We start from the raw sequence: 19,668 nt of genomic DNA, 5'->3' as shown, positions 1-19,668 counted from the left end.
CTCCTTTAGAGTCTTGGAAAAAAGAAAGTAGTATATTTTCTCTATTTAGATTGTGTGAAAGTTTAGTGTTGCCATGTGCACCAGTAAATTTTGTATAATGACATTTATTACTAACAAGACATTCAAGTTTTAATTTTACAAACCATAGATTATATTCATATACATAGTATATACTATATGTATCGAAATCATATCTTACTGTAATGGGCGTTATGTCTGTCTGTCCGTATTTCATTCAACCACGGCCAAACGGCTGGTCCGATGGGCATGAAACTTGGCAGGGTTATAGTGGGGACCCCTAAGATGGTTTATAATGGGGTCTCATCCTGTCCCCCCTCACTCCCACCCCCACCCCCACCCCCACCCCCACCCCCACATTTGCTAGTATTGATTATTGTTGTTGCTGTGGTAGATGTTTGTAATTCTCTGTGTGTGTGTGTCATTGCGCAATACTGTACCAAATTGCAGGGGCAGCGCTATTTTAAGGTTTATGGCCGTATCAGCGAACCAATGGAAGGGAAATCGACTCCAAATGCAGCAGTTTAAAAGCATCAATTTCGCATCCCGTAATTGGTGGTCGTTTCAATCAGAGGCCCTTTGTCGAGTCGGTTTGCAAAAGTGATATCATTGGGAAGTTATTTGGCGTCCTTATTTTGCAGTTGTGTAGGGCAATCAGTGCATCGATTGCACTTGCAAATGCTGTTATTATTATTATGTGCTAAACCTTTTGCTTCCTTGCCTCGGAAAGAGTATTTGATGCCCACGAGAGAGAAGGTAGTCGATGTTGACCATAGCGTGCTATGCTGTTCTTTCCAAGGGTCTCCTTAATTGGAGAGGAAGACAGTCTCTCTCTCTCTCTCTCTCTCTCTCTCTCTCTCTCTCTCTCTCTCTCTCTCTCTTTTCGTGTGGGGGTAGCCATATACGGCAGCAATTATGTACATTTACTTTTTCAGTTGTTATTATTTGCAGCTGACTGACCACACACACACACACACACACACACACACACACAGAGTGAAGCCTTGCCCAGCCATATTTTGCCAAGTTGGTAATTGTTGTTGTCCTTATTAAATTGAGACTCGGAGAAGGAAACCATTTAATTTTGCATACCTCCTCCTCTCTCTCTCTCTCTCTCTCTCTCTCTCTCTCTCTCTCTCTCTCTCTCTCTCTCTCTCTCTCTCATATATATATATATATATATATACTAAATATATATATATTTATAAATATACATATATATATACAAATATATAAGTTTGGTAATTGTTCTCCTAATGAAACTGATTCTGCAATGCGGAAACCATTGGTGTTTGCATATCTCTCTCTCTCTCTCTCTCTCTCTCTCTCTCTCTCTCTCTCTCTCTCTCTCTCTCTCTCTATATATATATATATATATATATATGATATATATATATATATATATATACACACATATATATATACAATACCTTTATCACCCCTGTTAGTTGTGACGTCATAAAACTCACAATCAATCAATCTTTTGCCGCAAAATGCAAGTATGATATATACCTGTACATTATTTCATGAAATGTTATATGAACCCACATAGGAGACGGAGAATTTCCCATGGTCATCTTAAAAGAATAATTGCGTCATTATCGAAGTATGTTTCTCTGAAATCGAGTCCCTCCTTTGCGCAGATGTTGTGACGGTATGTTTAAACAACTTTGTTTTGAAAGGAGAAATGGACTGTTTCATTGCATGGCTTACTCGATATTCCTACAATGTTTTATGTTTAGGATGTTCAAAAGAATAACGTTTCGTTGTATATTTAGGTTTTTTCTTTTTCGTTTGTGCATATATATATATACTCTCTCTCTCTCTCTCTCTCTCTCTCTCTCTCTCTCTCTCTCTCTCTCTCTCTCTCTCAGGGGTGTCGTTGCCACAGTGCATTTATTAATTTAATCTAGAGGGGCTTATTTTGAATGCTTTTGATTACATAGGAACATAACCAAAATGTTTATGTTGTAGATCGCGTGACCATTTTTTTTAAACTTTATTTCAGGATAAGAACAAATTGGTAACAATTACTATTCATTTGTTTTTTGTGTGTATGTATATACTCACACACACACACGCACACACGCACACACACACACACACACACACACACACATATATATTATATATATATATATATATAATATATATGATTGCAACTATACATATAAAGTCATATGTGCATATAACTTAAACATATATATATATATAAACTATGTACATATACATAAGCTCACACGTACACTCCAGCGCTTGCCATATCCACGTTTATTCAATTAAATGTAAGAACGTGTTTAATAGATAAGCTTGACTCATATCAAGCTTTTAGAAAGTTGTTGATGCAGATGGGTACATACAGATTAATTATTTAGTTTGCGTGTTCAATTGAGAAGTCCTTGATATAAGGACAAAGTTTAAATGTTCTTTAAACTATTGTTTATGAGTTGTTGTCCTGAAACTGATCCCGTTTTGTTATGGTTTCTTTGAGTGTGTGAGAGAGAGATATATATATTTAGTAATACATTTTGAAAAACCAGAATTATATAATAATTACTTTAAATGCATATTACCGTAGCTTCCTCTACTTTTACCACATTTGACTTTTGTAAATGTTTGTGGGTGGGTATCGATCTCGACTCTGTCGGGACTTATGTTGTTGATATATTTTTTATATGTATAAGTAAGATATATATATATATATAATATATATATATATATTTTAATATATATACGTATATATATATATACGTATATATATGTGATATATAAATATATATATATATAATAAATATATATATATCTATATATAATATATATATTTATATATCTATAATATATTATATATAATATAATTATATATAAATCTCAGCAGATGCACGTGATGTAATTAAATAAGCGAATACTACAGGAAAATGATAGGCAGATATCCAAGCGCTTTCATCTTTACTAAGACATTGACAGTGTCTTATTAAAGACGAAAGCGCTTGGATTTCTGCCTATCATTTTCCTGTGATATATTATATTATATATATATATAGTATATATATATATATATATATATATATATATATATATATATCTATATGGCTACACATGCATATATAATGTGTATAAAGTATATATAAAAGTAGGTGTGTGTGTCTGTCTTTGTAATTGCATTAACTTTTTTTCTTGTCATTCAATATTATAGTCTCGGTCGAAATCCGATCCTCTAAAGTGTACTTAGGTTCCAAGTCAACCAACGGGACATGTGTTCATGAATATGCAGCAGAAGGCGAAGTAGTAGAAGTAGTCATGATAGGGCCTGGCACATGTGAAATGTGTGCGTTGATAAGGCCCTGAATGCATCCGTGTGAAGAGAGAGAAGAGAGAGAGAGAGAGAGAGAGAGAGAGAGAGAGAGATAGAGAGAGAGAGAGGGGCGGAGCAACTGCACGTGCAAATGGGTCCATAGGGACATGATAACATCTCAGTATGGTCCCTGGTGTACTTCATTAGGGACAGGGGGATATGGGGGGGGGGGGGATTAGGGAACTGGGGCGCTCTGCTTAGTGTCAGGAGGAATTAGAGGTGGCGGCTTTTGTTTGGAGAGAGAGAGAGAGAGAGAGAGAGAGAGAGAGAGAGAGAGAGAGAGAGAGAGGAGAGAGAGAGAGAATATATTTAAGATCAGGTTTAAGTGTGTTGTTCATTATTAAGAGAAAAGTTGTAGAAGTACTGTCCTGGTGATGCTGTTAATTTTGTCATCAGTGGTATCAAAGCAAGAATAAAGTATTTGTCATCATTGATATCATAGCGAAGAGGATGTAATCAGAACGACGAATGATAATAATAATAAATAATAAAGACGATGGAGCATGGACGCAGTCCATTAAACCTCCACATTTCAGTTCCAGCTTTGAATTAGGCAAATGAAGTTGATGAATGCGGAAGCCAGGGACAAGATCTTGCCTGGAGATGACAGCCTCCTCTTTTTTCGTGTTTTATTTTATTTTTATTTTATTTTTTTTTATCGTGAGGATTGTCAAGCGTTGAAGGTCGCCTTGGAGGTCGAACTTTTATGTAAAGAGAGAGAGGAGGACGATTTGGGAAAGGATTTTGGAGAGAGAGAGAGAGAGAGAGAGAGAGAGAGAGAGAGAGAGAGAGAGAGAGAGAGAGAGAGAGAGAGCTGACTCTTAAGGCACTGTGAAGATTGCTGGGGTGAGGTTTGTATGATACATGACCTTGGATAAGCTACGTCTTGGTACATTTTGTTTGTGTGTGTGAGTGTGTGTATATATATATATTATATATATATATATTATATATATATATATATTATATATTATATTATTTTGTCTGTGTGTTTATATATGTGTTTTGTGTTAATACAAATCATCAAATGATGGCTATGCCAAAAGCTTAATAAGAAGCGATTGTCTTTGCTTTAAGGGCCTGAAAGTGTCTTTTACTCCTATTTGATGGTCATATTTGCTGACTAACGTTTATGCGTGTGTTTGTGTCTGTGGATATGTTTGTTTTGGGAGTGGGTGAATATTAAGTGGGTGTTCTTACATGTTAACGCCAGGCTCTGTTTTTTCTTCATCTCCTATATATGTTTACGTTGTCTTTCATCACTACTTTGTGAAATGCTCTGTTTTTTCTATTTTAAAATTTTGTCTTTGTTTTGAGACACTGTAGGTCGATGTTGATATTTGACAGGATGTTATATATGTTATTTTTTATCTGTCCTCTAATTTAATTTATATTTTCTTTTGAATAAGTGAGATCTTTTCTCCCTGTATTTCCTTGTACCTTATCTTAATTCTTAATGAGAACCATATTCCCTGTGGTGGGCTTGTTCCATACGAGTAGGGTCCATCTTCTGTATAGTTTAGTAATAATATAATAATTCCGTCAAAGTTTGTAGGACTGTAAATCATCCTCCGTCCATCTGTCTGTCTGTCTGTCTTTTTGCATAACTGTCATTAAATGCGTCTGTCACACTTAACCTGTTATTAGTTTGACACATGGCGGCTCCCCCTTATTGGTTCGAGGGATTATAAGTCAGTCTTGGTACAAAGGTAGACAGTCATACTTGGACTGACTTGAAGAGAGATCGGCTGTCTGTCTGTCTGTCTTATTGTCGTGCTGACCTCGTCATCGCAACTTCACTTACGTACTCTGCAAAGTTGGTACGAAGGTTCAGCATCATGATGAGATGTATACATGAAGGGTGATTGTTCGTCTTGTCTGTCCATCATTGCTTGCGTCTGTCAAACTGAAATTGTCAAGAATCATAAGGACATCTTTGACATAATCGAAAGGCGCTTGGAGAGAAAGGGTGGCGGCTGTGTTATTGCTTAGGTATTACTCTCAGTAACAATGATTTTTTTTCGTAATTCAAAACTCAAGCTAATTACAGTAACAATGATTTTTTTTTCGTAATTCGAAACTCAATCTAATGACAGGATTGTTTTCGTGATCCCAACCTCAAATTAATGATATAGCTATTTTCGGAATTCGAAGCTCGAGTTAATAACTTGACTTCTTGACTTCGTATTTCAAAGCTCATATTAACAAGCTAAATATACGGTTTGTCATATTCTTGAGAGCGTTGTACGCTCTCTAGTGAACTAAAAACAAAACAATAACATGTCCAGGTGTTCTTAGACGTGTCAAGCCAAGCGCAAATCTGATTCGAAGTGCATTCCCCTCCTTTTAATTTCGCGAATTGTTCCCGATAAAAATCCTCGGTTGAATACCATTTCGTCGGACCCCATTTGTGCGGGTGTAAATGGAACCATTGACAGACCTGTCAGATTCGCCATTGTGTTCATCATCGGCTTCCTGTCGCGCCGCCGTCACTTACGTAACGTGCAAATTGGCCACTACATTTATGTCGGTTCTGCTGATGTTGTTGTTGATGAGTTAGGCCTTGTGTCAATTTCGGGGTTGTCCTCTCACACTCACTCCTGTCGAGAGGTTTCTCATCTGGTGCTTAATTTCTGCTGATCAGTTCTGAGTTCTGAAGAGTGGCTATTTTGTCATAGTGGGACGGTTCAAAGTTACGAACGCTCTGTAACTAGTAATAATATTCCTAATTTTTCTTATTATACATTTTTTCCCCCTGTAGTCTTAGAACTTCTTCCTGAAGGCATTGAAACTTTCAGACAACAAAAATGGTAAAAATAAAAATACACGTTGGCTCTCTTTCATCTCTGTGATACTCATCATATTCCTGGCATGATGTTTTGGTTAACACAACACTGGTCTTGTTATGTTGCTTGCTGTGCTTGCCTTCAGGAGAGAGAGAGAGAGAGAGAGAGAGATTCTTAACGACCAGTGCAGGGATTTTTCTCGTAGTCAGGAGGAAAGGTTTTCATGGCTTAATATTACTGCTTGGAGAGAGAGAGAGAGAGAGAGAGAGAGAGAGAGAGAGAGAGAGAGAGAGAGAGAGAGAGAGAGAGAGAGAGGCTTCTTAACGACCAGTGCAGGAATTTTTCTCTTAGGAGGAGAGGTTTTCATGGCTTAATATTACTGCTTGGAGAGAGAGAGAGAGAGAGAGAGAGAGAGAGAGAGAGAGAGAGAGAGAGAGAGAGAGAGAGACTCATGTGGGGTTCATAAAGTCAAAAGACACGTGTGTGACATGATGAGTTGGCCAGAGGTGTTTTGCCAGACGTTATTGCTACTCCTCCCCGTTGTTTTTCCAAGGTGTTCCTCGCTAGTTTTACCTCTGTTCTGCCATTAATCCTGCGTCACGCAGGTTATGTGCGCGCGTCAGTGTGCGTCTTGTTTAGTTTTGACATATATGGAGTAATATGGAGTATCCTTAATATTTCTTTGATAAATTAGATCTCATCTTTCTGTATTTCCCTTTACTTCCTCTTACTTCTTCCTAATGAGCAGCATATTCTTTGGAAGCTCGAATTTCAAGTGAGTGGTTCCTGTGGGATTGTTCCATATGAACAGGGTTTATTTTCTGAATAATAATAATAATAATAATAATAATAATAATAATAATAATAATAATAATAATAATAATAATAATAATATCATATTTATGATCTCTCTGCCCAGTTTTCTTTACAGTTCTCGATTTTGTTGTTGTAGAGCTATTGACTTTGTGTTGTAATTGGTTTTCAGTGATCGCAGTGAACACGAAGAGGTTGTTGTTGTTGTTAATGATCGTTATGGGTGTCCGTCAATGAAGAGAAGTATGCACCGATGAATGCCAGGAATTCATTGTAATTCTGTTATGGGTCCCAAAACAGGATGTGCGAGCCACAGTGTTTTAATTTAGCCAAATATTTAGTTAGCTGACTGCAAAATAGTACGTTGGATGGACAGAGCTGGTGGCTATGAGTTTTGCGTGATAAAAACAATGTAGCATTACATACAGAAAATGAAATTGCTAATTTATTCAGATAAGAATGTAAATGGGAATATCTGTGTGTGTGTGTGTGTGTGTAAATAAGAATATTTGAGTGGGCGTGTGTATCTTTATTAAATAGGAGAATTTCTGAATGTGTGTGTGTGTGTGAATAGGAGTATCCGAGTGTTATGTATGTGTATGGGTGTGTTTGTGTGTAAATAAGAAATCTGCAAATAAATAAGGATAAAAATAAATTTTCGTTTTTGTCAGAGGAGTGTGTGTGTGTGTGTTTTTGTAGGGGGTAAAATAACCCTTCCAGGGGAGGGTCCTAGGTGGCCCTAGGTCAATACTCGCCGCCTCCCTTCGACGCGGCCGTCTGTGGCAGGAGGAGGCCTGTGAGATCCTTGCACGTGTATGGCGCCAATGAGGACATTTAATCGGACCATTAAAAATAGTCTCCCCTCACATACGGAGGCACACGCATCCCCTCTCGGACAACAGAGATTAGGTTCCCCCCACCCACTCAACAACCTACTATACCTCATCAAGTCTCTCCTCTCTCTCTCTCTCTCTCTCTCTCTCTCTCTCTCTCTCCACCGACTATATGTATATTATATATAATGTATTATATATTATATATGATAAATTATTTGTAATTAGCTTCTGTTTTTGTGAAAGTCAGGACGCAAAAGCAAGCTTTACGCGTGCGTACATATTATATAAGACTGTACCGTCGTTAAATACCCAAACGTCCTCTGTAAAATTGTTCATAGCCTAGTTTGGGCAGCTGGTCTGCCTCACTGTATTTTTACCTATATTGTGTCAGTTTTACTCTTTCTTTTGTATAGGTAGGTGTTCTGAAATTTAGTGAAGTCCTGTACTTTTTGAATATGTCTGACTTTGAAGGTGCTGTTCAATTTTAACTTTTAACTTTTATTTTTTAATTTTACCTTTACCTTTTACCTTTTACCTTTTACCTTTTACCTTTTAACTTTTTTAATTTTTAAATTTTTACTGTATTGAGAGTGTTGCCATGACATTTTTAATATAAATTAAATAGATCAAATTATTAATGTTCGTAAACTTATATATATTTTTTAGCCTTGAAAATGCGACCTGGAATTCGTCGCGAAACGTCGGCATTAATAAACGTTTGAAAGATGAGGATGCCTTTCCCTACTACTTCCTTCGGAATAATATATCTTCTTTGAGCTCCAGCTCCGGCCTTATGTGTGTATATATATATATATATATATATATATATATATATATATATATATATAGTATATATATAATTTAAATAATGCGCACACAAACATACACATACACACACATATATTATATTTTGGGACAGATTGATGTCGTGGATTGAGGAAGGTGATCTGGTAGAGACTTTAACTTCTAAAGTAAGGTACGATAAATGTTACTCAAATGACCAGCAATAATTTACTTCAATTGAACGAGAATTTTCAATCTTTAGTAAGCCGGCGTTGAGTGTAGGCTGCATTAATGAAGTGTTTTGTATATTAGAGTATTTTCTTTGTTGTGAAGGCTTCAGGCCATGGTGGGGGATGGGGGTGTCGGAATTTATCCATCAACGAGAGGTAAAAATTTTATAATGCAATGGAAATATTTCTTCATGGCAGTAAGGTTATCCTGAAGGTGACTTAATTATCCCTTTTAAACTTCAATTAATGAAAGACATTAGAGAAACTGCATTCGCCAACCTCTCTGTTCATGTCTTGTATCCTTGTTCCACGGACCCCTTCTGTGTTTTGCCGTGACGGCTTCATTAAAATCCTATTAAGCAGACGCGAAATGACGGCAACTGTTGTTAATCAGCTGCTGCTCCTGCTGCTGCTGCTGCGTGCGTATTCCAGTCATAACGAGTGCCAACGAGCCTTACGGGATTGGTCATGGGAAAACGGCGACGTGCTTTCGAATTTGATGAATCGTAAGTGCCAGGAGCTGGAAGGGAAGTAGCCCCGAAATCATCTCTTTCCAGACAATGTGGCGCCGCCGCTGTCCACTTTGCGTGGGGGATGTTATCAGACGCTTTTAGCCAGGACCTGAGCCCGCCCTCCGCCCCCCTTACAATCTCCACCTTTTGGTCATCAAGACCACTCTAGACCCCCTTTATTTACTTTTTTTTTTTTTTTTCTTTTTTGCGATTGTGTTACGCAGCATCTGTTGTCTTTTCCGACGTAATTACTCGGTGGGTGATTGAGGGATTCTACCATGATTAATCTCGTTAGCACGGCTTTACTATCGCCGTCAGTTCTGTCTGGAGTCGAGGGAATGAAAGGTTGATGAGGACATTGGTTACGTAGATTACTTTTAGATTCTAGTGGAATGACAATTGTGGTTGACATTAACTATATAACGTTCTTTTGGAATCAGATGAAGTTAGATTTTATGTGGACATTGGCTAAATAACATTCTTTTGGATTCAGATGAAGTACAATTTTATAAGGACATTTGTTATATAACTTTTTTTTAAACTTGGAAATGGCCACGTAACATTCATTTGGATTCAGATGAAGTACAATAATTATTTTGTATAGACATTTGCTACAAAAAAATAAACTTGAAAATGGCTACGTAACATTCTTTTGGATTTAGATGAAGTACAATTTTAAATAGCCATTTGTCACAAAAAAAATTTTGTAACTTGAAAATGGCCACCTAACATTCTTTTGGATTCAGATGAAGTTCAATTTTATAAAGACATTTGTCACAATACTTTTTTTTAAACTTGAAAATGGCTACGTAACATTCTTTCGGATTCAGATGAAGTACAGTTTCATATGGACATCTGTTACATAACCTTCTTATGGAACTTGCAAATGAAACCGTATAGCTTGAGGTGAGGGGCGTGTCACCCCTCTGATGGAGGAGCGGGTTTTCTGGACTGGCGCCGCTGTGCGGAGCCAAAGGTGTTGTCTTATTACGGCTCCTGATAACGATGCCCTGGGGAGCCATCGCTTGGAGAGCAGACTTGTTGATGACCGCGCCGTCTGACGCCTTGCCCTTTTCGGCATCACCTCCTGCTGTTGATTCATTGGTTTGCGAAGAGATTAACATTAAAAGTCCCCTGCGTGATCTGCTTTGATGTTGAAGTCGAAACGCGTCACAGACATCTTGATTTGGTTTGCAAACCCGCTCTGCTGGTGCTTTGTAGGCATTAGTTAAAGGTCTTTGTAGCGTTCCTTCGACCCCTAGCTGTAACCTCTTTCATTTGTTTTACTGTACCGGCGTTCATATTCTTCTTCCGTCTTACTTTCCATCCTCTCCAGCAACTGGTAGGTTTTCCTCTTGTTACACCTTTCAGACCTTCTTACTGTCACTTTCCCTTTCAGCGCTGAAGGACCTCATAGGTCCCAGCGCTCAGCCTTTGGCCCTAATTCTATATTCTACTCTGACCCTCTTCCTCAGAGAGAGAGAGAAAAAAAGAGCACTTCAGTCCTTACAAGTGTCTCGTCTTCAGTGGAATGAAATCTCTTTACCTCAATCTTGCATTTGCTAATATTTGGCTGTGTGTGTTTTTGAGATGAAGGCCCCCAGAGTTTGCTTTAAAAAAAAAAAAAAAAAAAAAAAAATAAGGCCTTTTGATTGAGTCCTCCGAAAGGGGCGGCGGCGCTTTTGCGCTTCGTTGAGGGCGGTGATTACTCCTTTCTTTATGAAAATCCTCCGGATGGAAACGAAATATCATGTAATAGGATTACTCGGGGGTTTGGGGGTCCTGATGTTTGCACGTCTCCCTTTTACCCGTCGTGAGGGGCCCCTCGTATTTCAGATCGGTCTGGTTTTGTGGTAATCTCCATTGCGCAATATTGACGTCAGTCGATTCTGCGGAATTGTAATTATCCCTTATTAAGTGTGATTATTTTGACTTGAGAGAATTCGTAAGTGCTTGCTGATGGGTTTTGTGCAGAATCCATAAAGATGGTTGGTGAATCAGAGTCTGTATTTTACCCTAGCGCAAGTCCTTTGCAAATACGCATCATTTTCTGATATTGAATGAATTTCTCCTTCCATAATTGCGAATTTTATTATCTCATAGACCAATAAAGGAAGCCGTATATATGCTCTTTTGCATGACTTACAAGTTGTACCGTTCCGTCTTGCGTATACGTCCTTTCATAAAATTTGTAATTTTTGTTCACTGGGTTACTGTCGTTTCACAATACTCATTTTGCTTTTGTATTTTTAGTGTACTGTAAGTGTGGTTTTCATGGTTATATTCTTCTTTGACTCATGCTTTTCTTTCAGTCAGGAAGTGAACATGTCTGTAGTATAGTATTAGGATTTTTTTTTTTGTCTAAAAACGGAATTATAAAAAAAATAACAGTCATTAGATAATTTTCTGAATATAGATTTCATCAAAGGTTATTATTATTATTATTATTATTATTATTATTATTATTATTATTATTATTATTATTATTATTATTATTATTATTATTATGAAAAAATAGTCTGTACATAATTTTCTGAATAGAGATTTCCACAAAGGTTATTATTATTATATTATTATTATTACTATTATTTATTTATTTATTTATTTATTTATTTATTTAATTGTTTGTTCATGTGTTTCAGGGGAGAAAGGCAGCGGAAGCGTCGGCCACAGCAACAAGGAGCAGAGGAGATCCGACCCTGGGAGCGTGGCTGGCGTGGCGGTGGCCAACCACACCAACAGCTCCTCCAATCTCCTCACCTCCAACGCCAACAGTACCTCCAACACTCCTCTCTCCTCGGGTCTGCCTTCCTCCCTCCCCAACAACGGCTCCGATCAGTTGGAGGATTACAATTCGCCGGACTCCTCTTTCAATGCTTCGACGGACAGCGCGTAAGTACCCAATGCCCCGTGTTACTATCTATACCCACCTTCATTCCCTTTAGATTTCATGGCATTCTCCTCTCTCCCTTCCCCTCCTTTTTTTTTCAGGTGGCGTCGCAGATGGAGAAATGGAGACCTTTGTTTCAAGTCTCTAATCACCTATTTATTTTTTTTTTTTTATCATGTTTCCGTCGAAACTTATCTTTGTACATCGTTGACTACACTCGCCTCGAAGTTCACTGATCCATTTATTTATCATATTTTTTTCTTTTTTCATTTTGAATTGCTATTTATTTATTTATTTATTATGTAAAAAATTATTCCTGAAATTGCTATTGGATTTTCGCAGCTCCATTTATTGATTATTTTTATAAACTTGAATTGTCAGTGTAAAAATTTCTTGAATTTGAATATTCACAGCCCCATTTATATGCTTTTTAATCTTGAATTACGATTGTAAAAAAAAATATCTAATTTTGTTTTGATCATGCAGTGCTGTTAAAAAAAAAGCTCAATTTATTTATTTTTTGAATTGTTATTGAAAGAATTGTATCTCATTTGGCTCCTTTGTGATCGTCAAGAATTCCAAAGTCAGAATCGTACCAGTCAGTGAGCCTCCCACGACAATTCACTTATCCCCAATCGCTGCGCCATTGGATTAGCTCTTGATTGGATGAGAGAGATTGTGGAGCTGATCACATTGTCAAGATGCGATTAGGATTAACGAGGTTTTATCACGGCTTAATTAACTCTTTTAACGGCAAAATGGATGGCAGTCGAGTGTAGTCGAAGGTGTACTTGTGCACATAATATGTCTTATGAATCTATCAAATTTATTAATGTGTTTTATTGTGGTTTGTCTCAGACGCGTCTTTTCTATTTTGGTTTTGTCTTCGTTGCTTTGTCATCAGTTATTGTTTTGTGATGCTAATGTTAATATTCCTCTGTTATGCACTGTCATGGTTGCTCCTAGAACTGTATTGCCTGTTGGTTTGGTGTTGTTTTACTATTTTGTTCAAGATGAATTGATCTTAGTCCTTTCATTTTATGCGAGTTTGAATGCATGCATTTATCGTTCATTTGGCATCCAGATGGCTCCCATTATGCTTTTAGAGTTGATTGTGAATTGAAAATCTTGATCGACAGTATTTTTAAGTTTGCAAGATCTAGTGATTGCTTGGCTCACCTGGTCTTGATTGTTGATGTTGCACCTGGGGTTTCATTTAATGGAGTGTTTATGTAAATGGATGCCCAGTCAAACCAGACATTCGTAGGACGATTGAAATGGTCATCAAGCACTTCTGTTTTTATCAGTCACGATTCCAGGAATGCCTACTTAAGCAGGTGTGTAACGCATCTGGAAATCATCTTTCTTCTTCCAGAAAGCGAGTCATGGAAAGCCTACTGTGTTTGGTATTCATACCGTAGGTTTGAATGCTACTGTGTTTGGTATTCAGACCCAAGAATTAAATGTTACTGTGTTTGGCACTCACACCCGAGGCATGAATGTTACTGTTTGGTATTAAGACCCGAGGATTGAATGCTACTGTGTTTTGTATTCGAATGCGAGGTCTGTCATCGTGAAGCAGATGATCTGAGTGTCTGTGTTCATTATTTTCCTTGTTATTCTTGATGATTATTCGTCTTTGTTGCATTTCCTTTGTAGGATGTCCTTTTTTAGTGGGTGTGTTAGACATGTTTTTATCCCTGTGTTACTGTCCAGCTGTATTCGCTTAACGATGACTAAGACAATTCAACCCTGATGAGTTGTGACATATTCTAGAGGCTTTTGACGTTTGACAGGATTTATGCATTATGGATGTTTTACTCCCTAATGGAATGGGGAATACCTCCTCGAGGCCCATGGAATTTTATGCGAGGTTAAATGATATACGTTTTGACAATGATATACGTTTTGACGAAGTAAAGATCACTCACCTATGATATATTTACCCTTGCCTTCTTTCTATCTCGTCACCCAAGCTGTGAAACACGGTAATCAGTTATCAGTCTGGGGCATAATTTCACTCTAGGGTAACAAAGAAGCTTATCAAATTTATAAATAAAAAGCTCCCATGCCATTCATTACCATTCCCAACTCTGGGAGCGGACGTAGAACGTGTTTTTGTGATCCGAGAGCGGTAATATTCAGAGAGAGAGAGAGAGAGAGAGAGAGAGAGAGAGAGAGAGAGAGAGAGAGGGGTGGGGGGTGGGGTTGGTATATCAATACACATCGATCTTTAATTAACAGAAACATGAGAATAGAAGAGATGAATGGGAGCTGTTGATTGATCGGCATAGAGGGGGGGGGGGTTACCATAATAACCGAGAGGTGGTCGTATGCCATATTACCTATTATGTACTGCGGATGTACGAACGAGTTAAATCATCCAGAATACGGTCTGTGGATGTACGAACGATTTTTCATCCAGATTATGGTCTGTGGATGTACGAACGAGTTCAGTCATCCAGAATATGTTCTGTGGATGTTTGAACAATTTTTCATCCAGATTATGGTTTGTGGATGTGCGAACGAGTTCAGTCATCCAGATTATGGTCTGTGGATGTACGAACTACTTGAATCATCCAGGTAGAGTTGGATGCATCGTAGTGAGTGAGGCGTATAGGTTTTCACGTGTGGGAGTCTCTCTGCAATTCCCGGGTTAGAAGGCGTGGGAAGGGTATTGGGAGTTAAGGGGAAAAGGTGGGTGTGTGCACGCGTTTGCGCGCCCGTGCGTGCGTGCGTTAACCTGCCGGGGGTTTGTTGAGGTTGAGGGAGGGGTTGAGTCTGTGGGGAGAATCTTTGTGGTGGAAGTGGTTGGGATTTGGCGAAGGTGAATGAAGGTGTATGATCATGTGTTATGCTCGGTATTTAAAGGCTATATTTTCCTTATCGTTTATATTACATTTCATCATACAAGTATCCCGGTAGAAATTGGTTTCTTTGTTTTCCCAGTGAATAAATTGCGCACTACAATAGTTATTCCCCGCCTGGCTTTAAGTTCAGATGTATTTGACATGTATGTCTTGAGATCTAAAATTTCAAATGTCAGGCATATAATATGATTGAGGTTTTGAACTGTTTTTTAATCTTATCCGGTGTGTTGATTGTGATGTATTTAAAGGTCAGTTTCCAAGAAATTTATGCATTTGTCTGTTTGGTGTTTTCGATATAGTCAGTATTCATTAGCATTTATTTCTGAAGTTGTAGTTGTTAGGCGAACTTATGAGCAGAAACTAACTAGTCTGAGGTAATAGATGCCGCAGGCTTAATTTAGAGACTCCTCATATAAATATTTACCAGTGGGATAAAAATTTGCAGCCCTGGGATAGTTAGTTATCAGACACACAGGAAGTTGATGCCAGTGCCGGCGGCTTCACGAGATAATAGTGGGGAAGGTTCTGTCAATATCAGAGCTCTCTGATTTCACGATTGTTGGAGTACCACCAAATTCCCACCTTAGTTCGATTCCAGTTGACAGGGATTCGGTAGAGACGCCGTTAGTAGGGTACGATGCCGAAATCCGTGTCTGGAAAATGAGAGAGAGAGAGAGTGTATGTCATTCATTTTAAGTGCTTTTGATTTCTTTTATGCAAAATTATTGGATGTAAAGGTGTAAATATTCGAGCAATTTATTTGAAAAGGTATTGGTTGAAGGAGTACACTTAAAGTCTTGAAATTGAAAATGAGGTTTGATAATCTTATCAACTATCAATCGCATCATATTGATACATAATGAGTTAAAGCACGTTTTATGAAAGTTAAAATATATTACGTGAAACTCATTTCTGTAAAATGTAGCTGTTAAAAAGACAGCAGACTCTCTCTTCTCTCTCTCTCTCTCTCTCTCTCTCTCTCTCTCTCTCTCTCTTTTGTTAACCTTACACTGTTGGTTCTCAAGTATTATTTGTGATGTGCAGTTGGTACAGTAGAAATAATGCTGGTTTGGAGAATTCAATCCAAACTGTGAACAGGCTGGAATTTTTTTTGTCAAGAAGGCTGTAAATCTAATTAAAAGTTTTTGAAATATTAGGAATAATGATTAGACTATAAAGATTCATTAGAAAAATCCTTTGTGGGGGGGAGGGGGGAGGCTAGTAGGCATATTTTGAAGGACTATGTCTTTCAGACACTCTCCTTCTTTGTAAAGTAGTAAAGTAGAGCCAGAATTTGAGACCGCCAGGTAAAGCAAGGTAACATTGATAGCCACAGTACTTGCTGTATTGCGTAACAACAAAGTGATCCCAGTACCTTTAAAGCTGAACAGTGGGGAATTCACGCCTGCTCTCCTCTCTCTCTCTCTCTCTCTCTCTCTCTCTCTCTCTCTCTCTCTCTCTGTAAACCAGAAGGGTGTGAGACCAGGAAGAAGAAAACGCACTGTACTATTGCGAGAGAGAATAGAACACTTCAGGTGCAGTAGAGAAGTTGTAAAAGGGCAACAGAATGGCGCGGAAGGGACTTTGACCGTGAAAAGATATTTCTCTCTCTCTCTCTCTCTCTCTCTCTCTCTCTCTCTCTCTCTCTCTCTCTCTCGCTGTTGAAAAGTGCTTTGTTTTTAGGTTCATTGTTGAAGGTAGGAGAGACCCGGTGGAAATTTCATGGTTCATGGATTAGATTATGCAAATGGACATTAGCGCGTTGGACAATGTGAAACTTTTCTTTCGAGGTCCTGAAATGAAGTTCATTATGTGAAACGCAAAGAATGGCTCAAGATGTGAGGTCTCCGTAGGCATTACTTAAGGTTCTTTGCAGCGTCCCTTCAGTCCCTAATTGCAAACCCTTTCGTTCATTTTACTGTACCTCCGTTCGTGCTCTTTCTTCCATCTCACTTTCCACTCTCGCCTAGCAATTATTTCATTGTGCAACTGCTTTATCAAGAAGCAAGGGAAGTAAAAGAGTTTTGTGGTTTGTTTGTGTGAATGTATATGGCTGTGTGTATGTGTATTTGCTTTCATATAAAACGTAATTTTTTTCATACGTATGAGGGTAAATCCTTACCCAGACATGTCAGTGAACTCGTAACAGACTGCATTGGCTTGTTGGTCAAGGATTAGATAAAGTGAATGACAAATGCCCCCATCAATCTGGGTATTTTCTCTCTTGCGAAACGTCATTGATTTGCACAATGTTTGATTTTTTTTTTTTTTTTTTTGTTATGGATATATTTAATGATTACAATTTTTTTTATCATCTGGTGTTGTATACACTTTGCAGTTAATATTTCATTGCTTATGCAATGCACAGAACTGCAGTCTTTTTTTTATGGCTTAGTTATTATAATTGATTCGTGCCAGGGTTAGTAGCGTGCACGCCCACTAGAATTCTTGCTCTGCTTTATGTATGCTTGAGCGAGTGTGTGCGTGCAAGTAATAGTTGAGTGGCGCAGTTTCTTCAAGAGGGTTAGACGGTTTACTGGTGGTATATATAAATGTGTGTGTGTGTGTGTAGGTGTAACAGTTGACTGTCGTCTTTTAATCTCAGGAGGTACCCCTTAATGGAAAAAATGCTTTTATATATATATAGATATATATATATATAATATTATATATATATAATATATATATATATATATAGAAATATATATAGAATATATATATATATATATATATATATTATATATATTATGATATATATATAGTGTGTGTGTGTGTGTACATTGTCCGTGAATATTAGTATGTGTACAAATGAAGTATTATTCTAATTCAAGCCCATTGTATGAAGACACGTTCTCTCTCTCTCTCTCTCTCTCTCTCTCTCTCTCTCTCTCTCTCTCTCTCTCTCTCATATTTTCTTTTGTGCTGTCAAGATTGATTTGCATTCAGAACGTCTCATTACCCCGTTTTGCGCACTTCTGTGAATGGTCTTCTCCTCTCATTAAAAATTTAGTAAAAAAAAAAAAAAAATTATTGATTTGGTCTGTTGAGTAATCGATTGGCATATCTCACTATTAATTTTAAAAATTCCCCATGCCTTTGTTGCTTTGGTATTTAAGGAGAATGGTTGTACATCCATAATCACTACATTTTTGCTTCGAGGCATCGTCACGAGTAGCATTAATTAACATACTCTGATCTTCGATTAGTATCGAAATCTGCCTACCTTTGTTCGCGTCGTATTGACAGACGTCTAATCACTCCGCTTAGGCTAGTTACTATAAAAACTCAAAACTGATTTCTCCTGGAAAAAGTGAGACGTATTCCGATATCCAAAGTGGATTTTTCCCTCTTCTCAGCTCTGGAGGTCATACGAAGAAGTCGGTTTTAGCGTCCATAGCAACAGCAGACAGACACTGGCGCAGCGCGGTATATACAGCCGAAGCCGGTTACAGCCGACACCGGCTTCGGCTCCCGCCGGGTGGGAGAACAGGCGACTGGAAAGGAATACGTTATGGATTTCACATATTTTCTGCGTGGGCGGGGGTCGGTGGGGGTGGGGGTTGGGGGTTGCCACAGGAACCCCTTGGACGGGGAGGGGGTCTTCATTGTTCTCTTTATGGAAATAGTACGCTATAATTCCTTCCGCCTCGTTTTTTTTTTTCTTTTTTTTTTTTTATACGCTACGGTGTTTCATAATTAATCAGAAACTACTTTTTCCTGCCCCCACTTTTTTTTTTTTTAAAGGAAATGGATATACCTTTTCCAACGGAGATCGCATTTACCACTTTGTGTTTTCCTTCCGAGTGGGGGAATTTTATCCACTACTTTTAAACCGTCCCGTGAAATAGAGGGAGACAGTGTAGGAAAAAGGTTGGTACCTGTAACAGGTGCCATTACCATATGTCCCTTTTTTACGAGATGGTCAAAGGTGGGGAGAGAGGGGGGGGGGGGGAGTTTTGGGTCCCGTTAGGCACCTGTTTTCTTTCCCTACCCCATATCTTCTCTTAAGTGTTTTTACGGTCCGCTTGCGCAGATCGGGGGGGATGGAAATAAAGATTAAAATTGATCCGGGGGAAATAAAGATGCTGGGCCTATTTACGTCTGGAGAAAAGATGGTGTTATTTTTTAAAAAGAATTCTCATTGCCTTTCCTCATTGAGTAACTCCTAGGGTGGGCACTAATTTAAAGGACTAATTTAAAATATCGATTTTTTGTAAGGCATCCAAATATTTGCCTTAATATTTTCGGTTAGAGGGTATATAATGTTTGTGCCTGTGGTGTTCTTACATATTCGTCTTGATTAACAAAGGGTGTTTTTCATCATACAGTATCATAAGTTGGTTACATTTGTACACATACGCACATGCACTCTTAAACCTCAGTGCTGTGGTGGTCATTTTCTAACTCGCCTCTCTTTACAATCAAGTTTCTCTCGGTATATGAAGTCGACTACGACTTAAGACGGCGAAATTCCGCTATCAGACGTAAACGGGCAATCCTGTCTGCTGACTAATGCCCGCATGTATCTGACAAACCTGAGTTGGGCGGAGTCCTTGATCTGCAGGAGGTTTACATTGA

General features: G+C 38.2%; 1 protein-coding gene across 18 annotated transcripts in view; it reads left to right on the top strand.

Annotated features, from left to right (window-relative positions):
- Window positions 1-19,668, top strand: part of LOC135216228 (rho guanine nucleotide exchange factor 12-like) — an 823,284-nt gene that overhangs the window by 605,069 nt on the left and 198,547 nt on the right. For all 18 annotated transcript variants that reach the window (XM_064251362.1, XM_064251370.1, XM_064251373.1 and 15 more), the window contains one exon: window positions 11,973-12,222. In XM_064251362.1, the coding sequence (XP_064107432.1) occupies window positions 11,973-12,222 (250 nt within the window). The remainder of the gene's footprint in view (window positions 1-11,972; window positions 12,223-19,668) is intronic.

This window comes from Macrobrachium nipponense, chromosome 6, assembly GCF_015104395.2.
Source record: "Macrobrachium nipponense isolate FS-2020 chromosome 6, ASM1510439v2, whole genome shotgun sequence".
In the NCBI taxonomy this organism is placed as follows: domain Eukaryota; kingdom Metazoa; phylum Arthropoda; class Malacostraca; order Decapoda; family Palaemonidae; genus Macrobrachium; species Macrobrachium nipponense.
This window is presented reverse-complemented; position numbering and strand designations above follow the sequence as displayed.